The 21,164-nt window shown below is 39.8% G+C and overlaps 2 protein-coding genes across 2 annotated transcripts in view; both read right to left on the bottom strand.

The window, feature by feature from the left end:
* LOC306934468 (putative E3 ubiquitin-protein ligase HECTD4) overlaps nt 1-4,904 on the bottom strand; it is a 109,361-nt gene extending 104,457 nt beyond the window's left edge. Inside the window, 2 exon segments of the mRNA XM_079517037.1 lie at nt 3,771-3,958; nt 4,748-4,904. Of these exon segments, the coding sequence (XP_079373163.1) occupies nt 3,771-3,958; nt 4,748-4,802 (243 nt within the window). The 5' untranslated portion in view covers nt 4,803-4,904.
* Nucleotides 4,905-6,110: 1,206 nt separating this feature from the next.
* On the bottom strand, nt 6,111-14,281 carry LOC306934444 (group 3 secretory phospholipase A2-like; the record flags this gene model as incomplete). The annotated part of the gene is made up of 8 exons (XM_079517013.1): nt 6,111-6,285; nt 6,393-6,512; nt 7,063-7,192; nt 8,459-8,545; nt 9,251-9,417; nt 11,489-11,623; nt 13,350-13,482; nt 13,948-14,281. 8 exons carry the CDS (start codon nt 14,279-14,281, stop codon nt 6,111-6,113), a joined length of 1,281 nt encoding a protein of 426 aa, XP_079373139.1.
* Between the last annotated feature and the right edge of the window lie 6,883 nt (nt 14,282-21,164).

The raw sequence follows: 21,164 nt of genomic DNA, 5'->3' as shown, positions 1-21,164 counted from the left end.
CTACCAATCTGAACATAGCTCAACAGAGGTCAGCCTGATACTGAAGGTAAGTGAGTGGTGACAGTTATATACCAGAGTAGTAGCAAATGTTGCAAAACTATCCACTGACTTTCCCAACACCACAGTCTGTTAAGAGCTTTTCTCTACACTCAGTTTGTTTAAACATCCATTGCATGGCACTGCTTCCAGGTCTCACGATTCCAAAACATCTCCGTATTGCTATTAAAATGGTGTAATGAGTTATGAATTAGGACTGTACGATGAATTAGAATATGTAATCTGTAACCTCTCGCTTGCTGACAACCTTAGTGCAGCTCGAGGGGTGAAAATAATGTTGACATAAAGTTTAAACGTAACAGAGAATAGCACTCTGCTGGACCTTGTGTGCTTCTTCAGCAACTCCATGGTACAGTCCTTATGTGTTATGGAACTGTATAACTTTAAGTCAAAGTTCAAAGGCTATGCATGCGCTCACTCATACCTCACAGTGCTGCTGAGCTTTGCATTGGGGCAAATGTTTATTTGCACAAATCATATATTTGGGTCTAGATGTGCAAATTGAAATGTTTAAAAGGCCCGGGCCGCTAGCGTGGTGGTCCGGGCAACCTAGGCTGCAATGTCAGCCTGGCAGCATGTTGCGGGTTCGAGTCCTAATCCCGACGACCTTTGCTGCGTGTCACTTCCCATTTTCTGTCAGTCTACTGTCCTATCAATAAAGGCATAAAAGCAAAAGAAAGAGTTTAAAAATATATATGTTAATTTTAAATAGATAAAAGTGGTAGTGGTATGGTATGTTCTCTTTCTGAACAATCTCCATTCCCCCAGTTAAGAGGATAAATAGGGCTTTTCTACAACACCATGCATTATTACTAGAAAATGCACATCATGCTTCCTAACTGTCCCTCATGGCCAACACATCCAGTGAACACGAGGAACATCCTTCACAGCAAGGTGTGGAACCAGATGTCATGCCATGTGTATTTTCCCAGCATAGTGCTGTGGGGACTTGCCATTGAGTTGGTCTAAAACAGTTATGCCCACAAATAGTAACATATTGTTGCAACATTAGTTGACATAGTATAGATAGATCCCTTGGTATATTTTAACCACGTGAACCCTAGCGTCTCTATTCTGGGCATGTCATATTATAGACACACACACACACACACACACACATACCCCAAACAAGTACTATTGCAAAATAATGTTTTTGTTTTCATGTTGTTGAAAAGCACATTACGGACTGCAGGCCAAATCATGTTCTCTGTAGGATTAGGATATGCATATGCATATGGCATTTGCAATTCTCATTTGAATCAGATCATGCTCAATTGAGTTTTACATTCATGCACATAAACTCCTCAGAAAACTTACGATCACAATATTTATTATCCCATCATTTTGAACCTCTTCCATATCTTCTGATGTTGGGATTAACTTGACAGCAATAGCTGTCAAGTGTCGGCCTCTGTGCCATAATTCTACTATCGTAAGTGTGTGTGTGTGTGTGTGGCGTGCGTGCGTGCGTGCGTGCGTGCGTGCGTGCGTGCGTGCGTGCGTGCGTGCGTGCGTTTATCCTAACAATGTGTAGCATGAAACAGAAAACAAGATGGTAGATAAGAAGCTCTAAACTAAAGAGGTGGCGAGAGGTCCTCAGACATTCTCCAAATAGCTAACAGTTGTGTGACTCCAAATAGGAGAAGCCTCTGTGCTTACATACAGGCTAGCCAACTTAAGCCAAGGCAGCAATGCTGACAGGTATTCATAAGACTGTTGCTGTGTCCATGTCCATGAGCTTTCTTCGTGTAAAGGACGGTACATAATATTGCTGCACGGTTATCAAAAAAAGATTGCGATCTAGATTCAGACACCTCTTATTTCTAAATTTGAGCAAGAATCGTGCAGCACTAGTTGGCTAATGGCTACAGTATGTCCAATTCATTTTAGTTACTCTTGTGTTTTTGTTCAAGAGATTCAAACACTTTGATGTTGTCTGTTTAAAGCCACAGTAGTACTAGTTGGCTCTAGGTGCCACATTTTGAACATAGTAATGTAATGTAACTAATGTTCCGCCACTAGACTACAGACAATAAATATATTCATGGAAAATAAATCATATTTGACCATAGCCGCAATTTGCAACTCTATATTATTTTACAATGGGATGAATATAGAGTTGCAATACCCTCCATTGACTCCCCACTCATCATATTACGTTTGCGATCTGCTGGTCTTAAACGACGTTAAACTCACCAACATTGCAGCTGTAGTCCAAGCTTGAATTATCCTCTTTCAATCTGCCGAGCTTGTTTTTCTTAAAAATCCCCCGTAGACATGTTATGAGCTACTTTCTGTCCAAAATATTCCACAAGTGATATTCCTTCCGTAATATTCAACCTGCCGTAAAACAAGACGTGTGGGAGAGCGCTTGTTTAATAGAATCTTACCTGCGCAGGTAAGACACCCAAAGAAGAGGCCGACGCAGCGCGACGCCTCGTCACGCACAGCCTTCTATTAAATAAGCGCTCTCCCACACGTCTTGTTTTACGGCAGGTTGAATATTACGGCAGGAATATCACTTGTGGAATATTTTGGACAGAAAGTAGCTCATAACATGTCTACGGGGGATTTTTATGAAAAACAAGCTCGGCAGATTGAAAGAGGATAATTCAAGCTTGGACTACAGCTGCAATGTTGGTGAGTTTAACGTCGTTTAAGACCAGCAGATCGCAAACGCAATATGATGAGTGGGGAGTCAATGGAGGGTATTGCAACTCTATATTCATCCCATTGTAAAAAAATATAGAGTTGCAAATTGCGGCTAATTTGACCAAGAATCGTGCAGCACTAGTATAGAACATGACACTACAATGCCTGTGGAATTAATTATAAAGGACAAAGGTGACATTAGATTATGTGTAAAGAAGGCATGATGCACCAGATATTCATTCTTGTGTTAGGCAGCCAACATTATTTATATATGACCACCAGAGATTGATACCAGGCTAAAGGCCATTGATTGGTATGGTATGGTGCTAGTAGGATCAACGCTACACATCATTAACAACTTGAGTTTCATACATTCTTTTCATTGGAGCAGCTGTCATAGCTCTGTCACTGCCAGACTGCTACAGTACTGCTAGTCTGCTACACTTATTTAAGGATTTTGATATGCTAATGCTACACATTTTGCATATTAGGATCATCCAATAGATTGATACCTGGGGGGGGGGGGGGGGGGGGCTGAAAAGTATGGAAAATACCGGTATGCTTGCATTCAATAATACACACCAATCTGCAAAAGATATTGATAGGCTATATACGAAAATATTGCCAGGAGCTACGTAAAAATAATAATAATAATCTATTCCGTACTTTTGTGATCCATACTTTCAGTATACTAATTTAACCCACTTTCACGTGTTTATGTTCCAGCAATGATGACGACTACCCTTTGTTTTGACACCCATGACAGGAAATGAATACAGAACAACTAGAGTTGTTGCTAGAGTGACAGTTGTAATGGTACTGTAGGCAGGGTTGGTATCAATACTAGCTAGTATCCTTATCTGTCTGTCTGTCTGTCTGTCTGTGCATGTTGACATGACAAAAAAACTTGAAAACATCCATCATATTGTCATCATCAATCATATAGTGTGTGTGTGTGTGTGTGTGTGTGTGTGTGTGTGTGTGTGTGTGTGTGTTACCAGCACAGTGCAGTGTAGTGTGTAGTGCAGTGTGATGTGTTGTTGTCAACTTGTAACACCCACCTCCTGCTCGGTGTCTTGCTGCTCTGACACTCCTATTTCACTGGGCAGCTCGGCCAGATCTGTGACCCGAATTAGCCCGTCGTGGAGGAAGATCGTCTCCTCCTTGACGGAGAGCCACTGGGACGAATCCACGGCCCCGCCGCCGGAGCCCATCACTGCTCTCTCCTCCGCCGACGAAGAAGATGATGCTAAAGGGGTTGAACATTAAAATAAATAAATAATAATAATAATAAAATAGAAAGTGAAATCTGGAAATAACGACAGGAATAACGCCCAACAAGCTAGCTAGCCTGTGCTGTGCTGGGCTAGCTACAATAACATATCTATCGGTCGCCCCGTCCACTTAAAGTGATGGTGTATGTGACTGTGTGTGTGTGTATCTGTGTGTGTGTGTAGCTGTGTGTGTGTGTGCGCGTGTGTGTGTGTGCGCGCGTGTGTGTGTATGTTGCTAACGCTACGGTAATAGCTAACGCCTAGAATAAAGAAAGATATCATGGATTCGACACTGACGTCACTAGCGGAAATATTCACTTCCAACTGGTGTTCTAAATCTGTCAAAAATAAATAAAGACAAAGAAGATATAAGTAAATCTACAAAAAAAAGATTTAATAAAAGAAATATCAACAAAGTGTTGCCTGATGAAATGAATGAACCATTTAATATAAATCTTAAATAGCAGATCTACAAGCTCACAAAGCAATCACATCATCGCACCATATGTGTACGTGAGCTTGTGTATTTATAGATCGGTTTTTTTGCGACCGGAAGAATAATTATTTAATATATTTTTTGTCAAGCAAAAAGGGCCTCATGAAATTAATACAAATTTTCACACACTTCCAAGTTCCGATTGTTTGTGACGTCACTGTCTCCTCCTTGGAACCTATTCTAAAGGCTAGCGCTAACGTTCTACGGACCCAGAGTGGGCGTGACACACACTCTACATTTTAATAAATCCGTTATTTAAAGAACGCACCGTTTAAGAACGACTCATTTCCCCCTGATGAAGACAGGATGGCCACAAAACCCATTCACATGAAGAATGAAAAGTGGACAGCTGCCCGTTATCAGCCCAACCATGGAATTAATGGTTGGCTAAAAGATATAAATGAGAACCTCCCAGTCAGTCAGTGTGCGACGCCATGTTTCCAAGGCCAAATGACTGGTGGTCCCAGAATGCACTGCGAGGCGAGCAGAAATGACCTGTCGGTCAAAAATCAATACAAGTGATTCTACCTAGTGGTGGAAAAAAGTACTCAAAATGTTTTACTTATAATAAAAAGTAGCAATACTGCAGTGTAGAATGACCCTGTTACAATTAGAAATACATTAGAAATGTATTTGAGTTAAACTAAAGTAAAGTGTTTGTATCAAAATGTACTTAAAGTAGCAAAAGTGGAAGTACTCATTATGCAGATTGCAGAATGTCCCATTTCACAAGTTTTCAAATGTATAAAATGTCTAAAAATAATTTGGAAATAGCAGATCTACAAGCTTAGCTCACAATATAGATCGGCTATTTTCAAATGGCCAAAATGTATAGGGCTGAAGTGGTTAATGTGTGTTTTGTAATAATAATCTAAGTAAAAGTAACTGAAGTTTTCAAATGTTTCAAAAGTGTAGTGGAGTAAAAGTACAATATTTGGATCCTTCCTAGATGTAGTGAAGTAGAAGTAAAAGTAGGCATATTTGGAAATTGGAAATACAAATTCAAGTAGGCTACAATAGGACTACCTCAAAACTGTACTTAAGTAGGTACAGTACTGAATACTTAGTTACTTTACAACACTGACCATTTATATGTAAATAATAATTAGAGATTAAAATAACTTTGTGGGAGTGGGCATTTCCAGTGCTTGGAGAAAATAACGACCATCTTTTTCTTTTTCCTGATTCAAAGCTGGATGATAATAAACCAGTGGATATGACTAATATTTTATTGAGGGTTTGTAAATTGTAGCAAATTATAGGTTAGTTTACTTTGGAGAAAGGAAGAATAATTTTGAAAAATCAATTGTTGGCTTTACATTGCATATCCTAGGGCGCCCCCCTGTGAGAAATGTCAAAAATGCACTTTCTGTTACAGTGTGTCCTCCAATTGATCAGGAAAAATGACTTGTTTTATTGAGATTTTAATTCATAAATTAATAAAAAATAACAACACTTATGTATAAATATATTAAATATGCATCACATCAAAGCCCTTCTTTAAAAAAAAGTATGTGAAAGGTGAGGGTTGATTTTCAATACAATACAGATCTAATAATCTGCCATTTCACAGATACAAAAGCATTTAATGCAATTAGCATAACACGTGAGCAATTAATTCAAATGATATGCTAAGCTCCTTTCTTCCTCGGACGAAGAATCTTTCGACAGCGCTTATAAAGACGAACAGGCATCGCTCTTTTCACATCTCTGTCCAATTTCTGATCTCCAGCTGTGCTTCTTTCTTCTATCTTCTTGAGTGCTTGAAAGAGGCTGGAGGCTTTAGAGAAACCAGAAGCACAGCTACTGTAGAAATAAATGAATAGAAATATCAATGGAAAGACCCTTTCATTACAACTGGTCAGAAAATAAGAAAAGGTAATGACACAAAAATGCGTGTCATAGCTTAAAACCTTTTTCTGTTGAAGCAGTTATTCCCATTTGGCAGGTTTAAACAGTTTTCAGAGACAAAGCCCACCAGGAGAGACCGAAGAATATTCGGCATCCTGAAGTTTTCAATCTGACCAGCTAACCTATAAGAAATACAAAGAGCATTTCACTCAGTCATGACGAAATAGATGAACAACTAAATAAGATAAATAACAGTGTGTGTGTGTGTGTGTGTGTGTGTGTGTGTGTGTGTGTGTGTGTGTGTGTGTGTGTGCGTGCGTGCGTGCGTGCGTGCGTGAGAAAGAGAGAATGGAGACAGTAGTTCAATGCAGCTGCCAAGGAGGTCACACCTTTATGGTGGCCTATCGTTGCTGTCAGGCAGAACCTCTTATTTCCATATTTTAACATTTTATGATTTGTGTTGTTTTTTTCTCATAAATGAATGCCCTACTCGAGTCACACAAAAGTAGCAAACATAGAAAATCTCAAAACTATGTGGCGATGTGTTTCTTTTGAGCTTGTCGATCTGCTACTTTTGGTATTTTTGAATTTGAATCTTGAAAAGTAACAGCTTTGGACATATAAGGTTTCCACCCGACAGAGACGATATGAGTTTGGGTAACCTGTACAGGTTCATAAATGTGGCATACATTAGGTTCATAAATGTGGCATACATTTGTGCTACTTCCTCACCGGCTGGTGCAATCACAGTGATAGACAATCTTTGACTCCATGTTCTGTAGATTATACTTCTTTTCCAAAGGTTGGATTCTGTGTTTACAATCATCCAAATGTTTAAGTGTTCCACAAAGTCTCAGATTATCTGCAAATAAATAAATATATAAAATAAAACATTGATTATCTGATACATTAACCAATTCTTCTATTAGCCGAACTATCTAGGTTCTGATGAACCTGATGAATCTTCTTGGTGAACTCTTTATTCCTTTGAACTCTATATTCAACAAAGCAAAACAATAACAACAAACTTAAACTTCATTTAGAAAGGCCTGTTTCAGTTTTCAATCAAAAGCACCTTTTTGCTAGTGGTATAGCTAGTGGTTACTACTCTTTAGATTATGTTGATATTTTATACATGAATGCAACAGAATCCGATCTTTGTACATTAGACGCATTATATCATGCTGCTTTACGATTTGTAACAAACACAATGTGTATGAATCAGTCATCTCTGGCCATTTCGTTTGTATATACAAAGCTATCTTGGCTGGGGCATCTACCAACTTACATAAGTGCATCACTCACAAACGTGGACAATACAATCTGGGATCATAAAATTATTTCTCATATCATGTTCCCATGCACTGTGAGAACTGAAGCTAGCTGAGTGGCCTGCTTGGGGAGCCAGAGCCCCTGGATTCAATTCCAGGCCAGCAATGTGTCTGAGCAAGGCTCTTTTTAACCCCTAATTGCTCCCAGAGCACCACTCACTACTCCTAGTTGTTATAGAATGGGTAAATGCAGAAGACAAATTTCACATATGTGCAAATGGCAAATATACATTATACAGTGACAAAAAAAACCACCCAAAGGAGTGGGGACTATTCTATTCTATCTTCTATGCTAGAGAATGCTCTAGGAATCAATCAATCAACAATAAGTTTTGAAGTTAGATTCCCTCATTGGAATATATATCGGCTATATATATACATACAGTATATACCGGTATATGAGATATATATACCAGGCTACATTGTAGCCTACAGCCCAGCCCGCTACGCTAGCGTTCCAGGCTGGAATTAATCATTTTAATTAACAAATTTGACACCCACTTGAAATAATAAAACAATTAAAAACGATTGTAACTGAATGTTTTGGCCTCTTATCAAATAGGCAGCGTTTTTGAGGAATATAACTGATCATGTGAGTACAACTGATGCTATATTGGCACTTCTCACAAACAGTGCAAGTAATATTATAAGTAAATGTATAGGGTTATTACAGTGCATTACAGTACAGTAGGTCACTTTACAGCAACAGCCGTTGTTCTCATGTAGTGTTACTGTTATGTAATGCACTTAGGTTAGACTCTCCCTCCATAGACAAGGAACTCAGGAATTTGATATACCTGTTATCATCGCAGCCATCTCCTGGTTTGTCCCGTCCCGTAGTGGGTAGGTATTTGTCTGCTTTCGGAAGTTTCCATGCTGAGCAACTGGCATTGTTGTTGTTTGTGTTAAAGGTCCAGGCCTTAATTTTAATTTGATGGGTTTTGTAATAGTAGTAGTAGTAGTAGTAGTTGTTGTAATAGAAGTAATAGCAGTAGTAATAGTAGTAGTACTACTACTAGTAGTAGTGGAATTCCAGAAGATTGCTGAAGTCTTTTCTGTGGGTGACACTTTTGCTGTTGATGTGCGAGATGTTGTTTTGCGGTCCGCACAAGGCTTACGCCGGGACTGGAACGTGTCACCCCTCACAGGCAGCTTGGGTCCACAGCGTTGCCGTTTGTTTCCAGTGGTGGTTATTGTGGTCGCCGTGGTGAAAGTTATTTGTGACATGGGTGAGGAGCTTTGTGGCGTGGTTGCTTTCTGACGTGGCTCTATGGTTGCCTGTGACGAAGCTTGGCTTTTGTGCTTCATCCTGGACCCCTTGTTTTTACCTGATTTATTTCCATTTGATACAGTCGTGTTGAATTCGGACGCGGCAGCTGTGACTGCTGTCTTTGGTTGTGACGTCAACATGGCAGTTGTGTGTAACAGGGATGCAGGTGTCTGAGTTGAAGGAGCAGAGGTTGCGGTTGCAGAGGCTTTGATACTCTTGCATCCTTTCCCCTTCCTCTTTTTCCCCTGGAAAGAATCAGCTCTGGATGGAACCATAGGGGTGCATCTGTCAGAGGAAACGGATAGCTTTCGGTGTTCACCTTTGGGTGGGGTTCTGTTTTGAGAAGTCCGGGGCCTCTCCATTCCATTGGTTCTTATTGACTTGTGGCCGGCCCCAGTGACATCATATTTGCTTGCAACGCTGGTGGAGTTATAAGGCATGGGCTTTTGGAAAACAGCATATGGGGCCTTTCCGGCTACCTTGCACCTATACCGTGTAAATAAACAAGTTAGAAATCAAACCTGCCAAGACAGAAGCTCTTTCATGAACTGCTCTATTTAAAAAATACATATTTTCACTTTGCAAATATTGACTATGTTCCACACATATTTATCAAATTCAGACAGAGGTAAACTTGGTATCTCCATTTTTAGATATATACTGTCATGCACTGCAATTAGCATTTTACTTCCAAGATAATTATAGCATAGAAAATAAAAACACTCAACACTATAGTGCAATGGAAAAGGTAGGAAAAGAGTTTTTCCTAAACACTCTAATAGTAATACCATAGTGCAATGCTATAGGGCAGCAGGTGGCCCGTGGGCCAAAACTGGCAAAATATTTTGTAAATAGATAGTCGACGATCAACTTTCCTTTATTGACCTTTGGTGTTTCACATGCGTTAAACTGTTGCTCTCTGTATCTAACAAGAGACCTTGAACAATGAAATAAACTGTCTCCGGATAAAAATGTTCTTTCTTTAAACTTTTTAATTAACTAAATATAGTCAAGGTGCCACATTCGGCACAAAATGAATGCACATTTCATGCGCATTTATATCTTCACTTGTAACATTTACAGTACACACATTATGCAGTTATTATACCACACACATATGTATTTATTATTACCTTTTATAGCAATATAGTTAGTTATATATATAGTGTATATGGTGGTATGTCGAATGTTCCAGAAAGAACTGGCCCAAGGCCAAACTTACTTTCCTCTCCCTGCTATAGAGATTTGTTTTGACCATTCATTATTACTTTTTTACTAGAGCGGTGCCCATTGGGCACTGGCCTACTTGGAACGATGCAAGTTGAAAATGAATGCCCCACCCAGTTATTATGTCTGTGTCCCTTTTATGCCCATATATGGAATTCTTTGTCAGGCATGCCCAAATATGGAGTCTATGCAGATGTCAGAACATCATTGTGATGTCAGACAGGCCAGCTCCATATATGGAGCCTGGACAGGGGCCCTGTCCAGAGCCTGGGCAGAGGCTTTTGTGCTGTTCTGGACAACCGTGGGTCACTGCACTCCCTGTGGGGGGGTGGAACGCGTGTGTCGAATTTGAAGTCGCGGGGCGAACGGTTCTCGAGTTACGTGGATTACACACATACTGTACAGAGACTTGGTGCATTTATTTATTTTTTAATATATTTTTTATCCCACGATTTTGTAACCCATTTTTTACCCCTGTGTCAATTATCTAATGTGATCCTGGGCTCTACACACCCTCCACCAACCTAGTCCCCATATATGGGGGACATGGGGAGAGCAACGGACTTGAACTCATGCTTCCTTCATGCCTGAGTGTCCAAGTTGCTCCTTTGCACCTGACAGGGGGGAGTTTCCCTGGTTGGACGTAGCGCGTGGAAGGAACACGTTATTCCAACCAGTTCCTTTCCCCTCCATCAGGCGCCCCGCCCCGGCTGGCCAGGGGGAGGCAGTTTAGAGACCAGGATTACTGCATTTTTTTGTGAGGGTACCTACCCTAGGGGACATGGGGAGAACATGCAAACTCCGACTTGGTGCATTTATAGATTTATAGAAGAAGATATTAATTTGCATCTACTAAGTACAGTATATCAATGCATATGCACAAAATCATCTTATATGATAGCATGGCATGCACTGTTTACTGTTGTTTGTTATTGCAGCTATTGTATGATCATTGTTGAATGACAAGTTAGTGAGTTACTGTGAACCGGAAGTCAGATTTCTTACATAATGTAAAAGCATGTTTGGTCAATAAATCACAATTCAGATTCTGATGACTGCTTATGGCTTTGTTAGTATAATAGCAGAATATCTGGCAACGTATTAATCATTAACCTTTGATAAGAGAAAGATCGCAAACGGATAGACATTGATGCGGGTGGAAACAGAGCAGGGGCGTGGCTGCACGGCCTTGGGCATTGTGAGGGAGCTGGCAGAGTGTCAGACATGTCATTACAAGACAACAGACAGTATATCATCGAGCCAACCTTTCTAAGGATTCCTCAGTACCCATTAAAAAGCTTAAGTACTGTAAGTAACAATTTTTCCTTACATTCCCCACCAGTACTTCTCAGTGCATCGTCTCTGCCGTACGACGTGAAAGCAGGGCACCCTGAGGATGTTGAAGAAGCTGTAACCCACCATGCTGGAGATGTAGTCATTTACACTGTGGAGGCACTGCCGAAACCTAGAAATACACAGAAGAAGATTGAGAAGAACCAAGTTATTCACTGACAGTGATATCATACAACAGAGTTCATAGGAAAATGTATCGTAGGGAAAGTAGAAGCTTCTCCATGTCATGCATACCTGATCCATCTTTAGAAAAAAAATAAAGGAACATAGCACTACCAGACCAGTGCTCTAGCATGTTTAGCTTATCGATCGTATAATTGAAATACTGCCGACAATTCCAAAGCAATCCGTGATTTCATTTCAGTATGAAAATCTACTTGCAGAGACTTGAAACGTGCATGAGATAGTACTGTAGTGTAGGTAATCCAACACACTCTATGTCACTATGCTAGCCTATTATCTTCGGTTGTGTTCTTGTTGCATTTTAATGCATTTTATTTTAACATGCAGACTGAATAGAAAAGTTGAGGTGGAAATAGTCCCTGGACAAAATATAGATTTTTCTTTAACAAAAAATTACATCCATGTCTGATTAAGGGCACAGTGATGTTTAGCCAATATTGATTCAATTATTCAAGTAGGTTTGGTAACATTTTAATGACTATGGAGAAAATGTATTATTAAACAAATGTAAAATCGAAAAATAAAGCCATTAGCTGAAACATGCTGGCTCTATTATTCATGTACAATACATGGCTGAAACTGTGATTAGAATATGACTTAGTAATGAATTAGTGAAGCATGGTCCTTTCCATCACATTTAAGAGATGTTGAAAGAGACAGCATTCCTTTAACCTGCCAATTGAAAAAGATGCATGGCATGTATAGCCCTTGACATCACATTTCAGGGACAGTGGTTAACCAGGCATGTTCACTCTTGACATCAAAAGTTCATGTCTAGGGCTGAACACATAGTTAGTCAATTTGATGTCTTAAATTTATCAATAGGAATTTGTATTTGTAATGTTTGCATATAGAGTTTTCCCTCTGGCTGGATTAAACACAGAAGCCTGGGAAATATTTTTAAAAACATACAGTTCACTGTTATAGTTTAAGACAAAAGTTGTTTAGCCTCGGAAACCCAGACGTTTTTATTTCCAGGGAGAAACAAAAAAGTCTGGGACCGACTTCAATTCGGCATAGAGTAGTGTCGATCACTCTCTGCTGATTTCTGATCATCTGCACCTTTGTTTAAGTTGTTTAATTCAGACAATGTCCTGCGTGTTCTGTTCCTGTAGTAAAAGTAGGCTATTATCACATCCTTGCTAAATCCATGTCTTGGCACAATGCCAGAACCATCTGACCTGACACAAACATTCCTAATAGATTTTTGTATTACACGTGTGACTCTCCTATTTCGTATAGACAGATGTGGATTATATTAAATGCCATAACCAAACCTAGGTATCTCAGTTCAGACAAGTCTTACTTTAGTCTCAGTTATTGCTTGCAGAAGGTGGAAAGGGTTGCCTGAGGGGTTGAGATATAATCTGACATCCACTGGTGCGTTGCGATGCAATGCAAGATCTGCTATTTTCAAAAGATGTTTTAAATACATTTTGAAGTTGTGAAATGGGACATTTTGTATAATGAGTAGCCTAATTTTAGCACTTTAGGTATATGATTATTTTGTACATTTTGAATACGGTAGGCCTACTACTGCTTAAACAGAGTATACATCTACATTGCAGTATTGATATCGAGTAAAGTACTTAAAAAAAAGTAAGTACATTTTCCATCACTGCAGACATAGGTAGTCTACATGAGGACAGACTCACCTCTGGTCACAGTCACAGTGCGAGACGGTGTAGAAGTTGGGGTTGAAGACTCCATACTTGACCCTGAAGGCATGGATGGTGCTCTTACAGTGGTCATGCTCACGGCAGCATTTGTCTGCACTCTCAAACATCCCTGTGTGCACAAGAAGTTGGCTCATAATCTGTTCACAACATTTTATGGTAGTGGTAGTGGTAGTGGTATGGCTTTACTGTGACTCTGAGATAGGTAGCCGGCTAAATTAGATATGTTCCAGCCCCTGTCAATACCGTACTTTCCATTTTATGAATATATTTTCTTCTCTTAAGCCTTTTGGCTTTTACGCAATAGAATATCTCAGAATTCCACAGCTTTTGGTGTATAGCCGCTACAATTATATGCATCATTCTAGTGAGACAAAATAATAGGCTATTATTATCAAGAGAAAGATACACGAGTTACGATCTTAGAGTATATACTCTAAGGTCACGACACTAAACGAGAGGTAAGTGCTCAACTCACGATTGTGCGCGCACACACACATCCAATTGGCTTTTACGCACAGTACGCACAAGGTATGAGATCATTATGGCAAGTCCATCCACCGTCCACGACCCTTACCCAACTGCTCGTATGCAATGGCTCTGCTTCCAGTGCCACACCACAGCGTCCCTGGAAACAACCACGACCGCTTCCTCCGGGATTTGACCACTAGTTGCGGATCATAAACCCAATTAATGCTCCTTTCCCCTGGCTTGGTCGATTTCAGCCCGCCCGAGGACGAGTTCAAAGCGCAGGGACTGTAGTCCGCGGCCAGCAGCAACAGACTGATGTTGAAGCGATGTTCTTGCTCTGGAGTGTCTGTTCCATGATCGCACAGATTGAGGTAACTTTCCGTAACGGCTGGATCATCGCTGGTCGAGCAGCTCACAAGTTGCATGTCTTCTGACCACATGCTCTTGTATAATACTGGACGAGGATGGCCGATTCCTGTCGTCTCCCGCAGGAACGTGAGTCGCGTCAGACCGTCGCCGGCGGAGCTCGTTCTGTGACAGAAGTGATGATGTGAAACGTCGTGAGGCACATCCTGCGGATTCGACAAACTAAATACGGCTATGATAACAACCGCAAACTCAGCTCTACGGTGCATTTTAATGCAAGTATCAGCTACGAGAGTTGTCCGCTCAAATTGAAATTGCCATTAAATAACCTGATTCCGAAATGTCGAATTAAATCGCTGAAATGAAATCAGTTGGGCTAAATCATTTGAGCTTTTATACCTACAGTTGCACTCTTATCGGCACGTGCTGCAAGGAACCGAGCTCAGCTGATTGATGGCTTGAGAAAATGAGAAATGTGATATACGATCACCTCTCTCAAAAAGTTCAGTTGAACCCACCTGCACTTCGATCGCTTGTGTGACTCTCAAAAAGTTCAGTTGAACCCACCTGCACTTCGATCGCTTGTGTGTGTGTGTGTGTGTGTGTGTGTGTGTGTGTCACTGTGACTCTGTGTGTGTGTGTGTGTGTGTGTGTGCGTGCGTGCGTGTTGAGCAATTTGATTTTGTATGAAATCTGACGGATGCAGCTATTCTCTTTTTGTTTTGCTTGTATACTTCTTACTGGAAATGAAGATCCCATTCATTTAGCCATAACCTCAAAGTCTAGCCTGGGGCTGAGCATCAGGTTGTTCTAATGTTAGGGATGGCACCTTGTCAATAAGGTGTTATGTATAATTAGTAACTACTCCCTGTATATAGAGTCAATCCAGAAACGTGTCTTTACAAGGGCAGGGAAGTGTCAGTGTTTGACTATATTATTTTATATTCTACAAAGGGGCCCTTAAACGTTGGAACAACTTGCGTCATGAACTTACAGTGTATGCAAATTATATTTTACGCATCCTAAGTTTGGAACAGTGTCAGGTTTTCAATACATTTTATACAGTAATAGCTGAAATGTTGTGCTTATGCAGACCATGAGAACAGAAAATGGTGAAAAAGCCTATACTCCTTATTCAGTGTGAGTATGTATGAGTTTATTTTTTACACAAAATCAAATGAACACTTTAATATTGGTCTGACAATTTCTCTTTGTTTTCTGTGTATTTTGCAGTGCCTAAAACCCTCATTATAGTATTAGTATGACATGACAGCCGACTATCACCTTGAGAAACACCATGTAGGAGTATCACCTTGAGAAACACCATGTAGGAGTATCACCTTGAGAAACACCATGTAGGAGTATAAATCACCTTGAGAAACACCATGTAGGAGTATCACCTTGAGAAACACCATGTAGGAGTATAAATCACCTTGAGAAACACCATGTAGGAGTATCACCTTGAGAAACACCATGTAGGAGTATAAATCACCTTGAGAAACACCATGTAGGAGTATCACCTTGAGAAACACCATGTAGGAGTATCACCTTGAGAAACACCATAGGAGTATCACCTTGAGAAACACCATGTAGGAGTATCACCTTGAGAAACACCATGTAGGAGTATCACCTTGAGAAACACCATGTAGGAGTATAAATTAAATTATGTAAATTACATGTTTTATTTTTTTTATTTTTTTACCTATTCCTATTGTAGTCACTGAGCATTGTTTTCCAGTTAACAATACGTCTTCTGATGCACAAACTTGGACACATCATCAGTGTTCCTGAGTCTTCCTGGAACCTTTGGGTGTTTTGGTTCTTGAAACAGACACTCTCCTCCAGGCCTAATCTCTCCAGATGTCACCATGGCTCTTCGTGGTCGTTACCCAGTCTGTTCCTCGTTGTCACTGGTACTCACTCCCAGAAGGTTTCAGTTAACAATACATCTACTGATGCACAAACTTGGATACATCATCAGTGTTGTTTCCTGGAATCTCTGGGTGTTTTTCGGGTCTTGCAACAAACACCCTCCTCCAGGCGACCACGACCAGACCAAGGCTGATCAGACCAAGGCCTGATCAGATCCCTGCTACAGTGCTACAGCACCCACTGTCTCTTGGGCACGTAGAGAGAGTCAGTAGGGAAGATGGCTGATGAGATGTTGGTGACAGGATCTCTGTCATCTCTCCATCTCTTTGGTAAACAGACAATAAATGATTTCAGTATCGGAATACAATTTGTATCCAATCAGATTGTTGTTTGTTTCGTCGCTTGCAATTTCACTTGTTTATCCTGTATCCTGTATGAGCTCTCTCTCTCCTGATTGGATATAATTGGCATCCTGACCTGCACATTTATTTTCTGTTTATTAAAGGGATTAAGGCCAGTCCACACCAAAGCAACTCCTTGCAACAAAAGCGTTTTATGGCCAGTCCACACCAAAGCAACTCCTTGCAACAAAAAAGGCCAGTCCACACCAATGCAAATCAATTGGGATAATGGTTGCAAGGAGTTGCGTCGCAAATCATTGGTGTAAAGACAGTGAGACCTCTGTATTGAACAAAAATAGGTGCTAACACTTATTTAAATATATATATATGTAACACCCAGGATTTGAACTCAGGTCTCGTGCTTGAAAATCCAGTATCTTAACCACTAGACCAAAGGGATATCCCTATATGGACCAGGGGAGATAATAGATGTTTGAGGTGCATAGGCTAAGGCTCTGAGCCACTCTACTACACCCACCCCCCTTTTGACCTCCTCCCGTACGGCCCGGGGAAACCCGATCCGGGTCATGGCACCAATGTAACCGCCTGGGATTCAAACTCGGGTCTCCTGTGTGAAAGTCCAATATCTTAACCACAATAACTTAACCAAGGGCCTTGAGGGGGTTCTAGGTGGTCCCCAGCTAAATCATGGAGAGTTGGGTAACCAAATGAAATGGACCCTTATTAGATCTTTAACTCTTGAGAGTGTTAAATGAAACCAAATGGACCCACAAGGGTCCATTTTACGCTCTCAAGAGTTAAATTATTGTTAAACATCTGCATTGCCTATACACAAAGTGTACACAATTAGATAATTATTATTTTGATCAACGTTTGCCCATTATCTTCTTATCCAATAACGAAAATATTCTTTAGTTCTGGGTCTGAGAGTCTAAATCTCATCAAATGGTGGTCTGTGGCTCAAATGCTGAATAAATCATGGGCCTTGATATGAACCACTGCACTATAGGACCATCGGGCTGAGGCTCTGAGTCACTCTATATATATATATATATATATATACATACACTATATATATCATAGCACAAACCCTCCTCCTGCCAGGACTGCCTGTGTTTTCTTATACAGCCTACTGTAGGCTAAAGTATTCTTTGGTGTAAAATAAATATTAGATTAAAGTCAACAACACAATGTTACATGATTATACAATCAAATAAAATATTGCAAACCACACAGGCATGCAAATGAATCCGTTTTTGATCAGGTTTTTATTGATCTGTGTAAACTCTGTAAAATCTTTACATGCAAAGTTATTTGCAAACATACATCTTTCCAGTGCATGCACTATCTATTTACAAATACAGAGGACAAAAAAAACAGCACACATTCCAATGAATTGGCAGAATTAAATAGAATAGCGCTGTTGTTCGTCTTGAGGATATGCCTGCAGGAAACCAAAACAAATGAAGAGTATGGACTGCAGTGGTCTAAAGTGAGGTCTGGGGGATGGCGGTTCCAAGGGGTCCCCAGCTAAATGAGTTAATATAGCATCAAAAACAGCTTAAGCACTTTAAACCTATATACATTGGATATTTGGCAATAGCCAATCTACAAGCTTGTTACGTGTTTGTGAGCTTGTGGATGTGCTATTTTCAAAAGATCTTGAAAATACAAAATTAAAATTTGGAACACAAATCTTGTATTGGGGTCCCTGGCATGGAACAAAACACATTTTCAGATTGGGGCCAAATACATATTATTTTGTGGGTCCTTGACATGAAAGAGTTTGAGAAGCACTGATCTAATGCATGTGAACAATTATGTCAAGATTATGCACTCATTGGATTTTCAACCACTGGGGGGCAGAGTGTCAAAGTGGGGTCCAGGGACTAGGCCTGTCACAATTATTATACATAATCACCTTTTGCATAACCGTCATAATAGTTTCCTCATTGGAAAGTATCCATATATTTTCAAATATATGGTATCAAATATTTTTCAAATATTTTCATATATGTTCCAAAAAAATTGCAGAAATAGCAGATCTACAAGCTTACGTGACGTGTCATAAACTTGTAGATAGATCAGCTATTTCTGCTATTTAAAAAAAAAAGGAAAGTATAAAATTAAATCATTATAAATGTGTCAGCAATTTCCTTGTATTTAAGTTATTTGTCATATCTGCCCTGTGCAATTTGTGATCATGAAGCCTAAAGAAGAAACACATATAAATTGTATCCATATGTTCCAATCATGTTCAATGCAAAAAACAAAATTAAATCGCTAATCACAGTTATCTGTGTGACAATTCGTCAACTTCAATTTGTAATCGTGACAGCCCTACCAGGGACCCATAGGGGGTTTCTGGAGGCCCCCATGCTAAATCAACTAGTTGGTCAATCAGGACCAAATACATATTCATTCGGGGGTCCTTGACATGAAAATGTTTCAGAACCACTGAATGATGTGATTGATAGGGATGGTAAAGATGCTTTCGCTAATGTGCTCAGTTGTCTCGCGTTGTATAAATCACTCCTGTTGGTCTCATCCACTTTCATTCACCGGCCGTGTGTACAATGCTACAGCAGTTTACCCTAAAGACTGGTTTGTGCAGATTTCACCACTAAAGCATCCTGATAGTCATGCAGCATAGATGCATCTGTTTTACTATGCCCTTTCTTATAGAAAATATCAAGAGGAATGTTATGGGGAAGAAGTGTAAACATTGATTAAATTATAATAGCATTAGATTTCTCTTAAAAGTGTACAGTATATGTATATATCTTGAACCACAAGACATTTCATGCATAGCTTTTTTTATTTTTGCCTTCTTTTCTTCTATTTCTTTTATTTATTTATTTATTTATTTATTTTACATTGTTTTTTATCTTGCAATGTCTGTATAAATTGAGGTCATTCCATTGTGTAAGGTGTGCTTTCCTCAGATCATTGTGATTGCTGAACAGCCCACACGCTTTCGATTGATTGTGAGTGTGGTAGGCCCTGCTTTGGGGGTAACTGGCTTACCCCCCGCCCTCAAATTTCAATTATTATAATTTTTTTCTTCCGAAAACAGCAGCTCTACAAGCCCACAATGTGTCACATCACGATGTGTTGTGAGCAGGGTTCATCGCCATGTCGGCTTGTGGTGGACATTTTTGTTAAATTTTGGACATCGTTACAAATATTACCAGAAACAGAGCTAGCCCTATATGTAAACAAGTGATGTGGTCCACTGGGTTGAGGGACCTTCGGAGTTGCTTGAAGGTGGTCCAAATGAACCATTACAGGTCTGTAACTCTGAATGTGTACAGATGGAACATTTGTAAATTTGGTTCCATTTGTACACACATCCGAGAACCATTAGGTGGACTCCTAATGTGCCATAGTGTCAAAGGAAATCAGTGTCATACATATTCTGAAGAAAACCTGGAGACTGACGTTCAGTATTTGGGTCTCATGATCAAAATAAAAAATAAAAGCTTAAATTTGCAACTGACACATTTGCCTGATGACCTATCGATGACCCTGTTGTGAGCTTGTAGAGTGGCTGGCTACGTTTGCCTTGCGACACCGTCGTACGACGAAATATGATCAGGCTATGTGGTTAAAGCGGGCCACGGTTGCTCCAGGCACATGGACGTCACGAGCACAGTGCATGCAAGTAAAGCTGCACATACTTATGACATATAGACACTACTTCACCTTCTCTACCTGTTTAAGCGGAGCAGACTGAGCGCTGAGAGTAAGAAATGTAATGCATTCAGTATAAAAAATGTCTGCAGTAGAAAACCTCAGGGCCGTCAGGACGAGCGTGCCACGTGCTTTAGAGAGGTACAGAGCTTAGTTAGCAGAAGAAGAGAAGTCCCTTTTGCTGCCAGCTCTCACCGCAACTGAGAGAAAAAACTAAAACATATCTGTTCACACTGGTCAGTTTCCCGCGACAAAGAGCTAAATCGTTTCCCACAAACTCAAATGTCACGACTAAACAGACTTACAGATTCATAATAAGATAGCCTAATATTGTACTAGGTGTGCTATAAATTTAAGACACAAATTAACAGCAACTGATGAAAGATGTGTTTCATCTAGCTCATATAGTCCATCCATATATGAATAGTGAATCATATACAGACAGACCAGCTTTATCTAATTTCTATCCTAACCTGAGCAATGTATCAATATGTAAACATTTTTCTCACAAGATTATGTCAGTGACATTGGGCACAGTTGAAATATTTCAAGGTGCATTTGTGTGTTTCATCATGTCTCTGGCCTTGCATGCTCATACAAGTGTTAGACTAAATAGTGATGTCATTTCACAGGAAATAAAACATTATACCCTGCCACAGCCACACTAATGAACTTAATAATTAAGATTTAATGGAGGTTGTTAAGTGGCTACATAGATAAACACCACAACATATTGCTATTCTTCTTGCCCCGTGCCTGTGAATTTTTAAATTAACTTTCTTTTACTTTGGAGTGTACTAAGTTCAGTATACCATTCAACTTAATTCACGGGCCTTTTATGCAACTGTATGTAAAGATGATGAACTTTTTAGTGTAGAATGTCTTAAGATGCTTTTTAATTATCTATCTTGCACTGATTCAATCCTAAATGTATTTTTAAGTATGCCATTTTTGACTTTTTAAGTGTGCCATACATTTCAGCACAGGCAGAGAAACAGTTGGGAAATAGACAGGAGAGAAATAGGTTAAA

The sequence above is a fragment of the Electrona antarctica genome (genome assembly GCF_951216825.1).
Source record: "Electrona antarctica genome assembly, chromosome: 12".
NCBI classification, from domain to species: Eukaryota; Metazoa; Chordata; class Actinopteri; order Myctophiformes; family Myctophidae; genus Electrona; species Electrona antarctica.
This window is presented reverse-complemented; position numbering and strand designations above follow the sequence as displayed.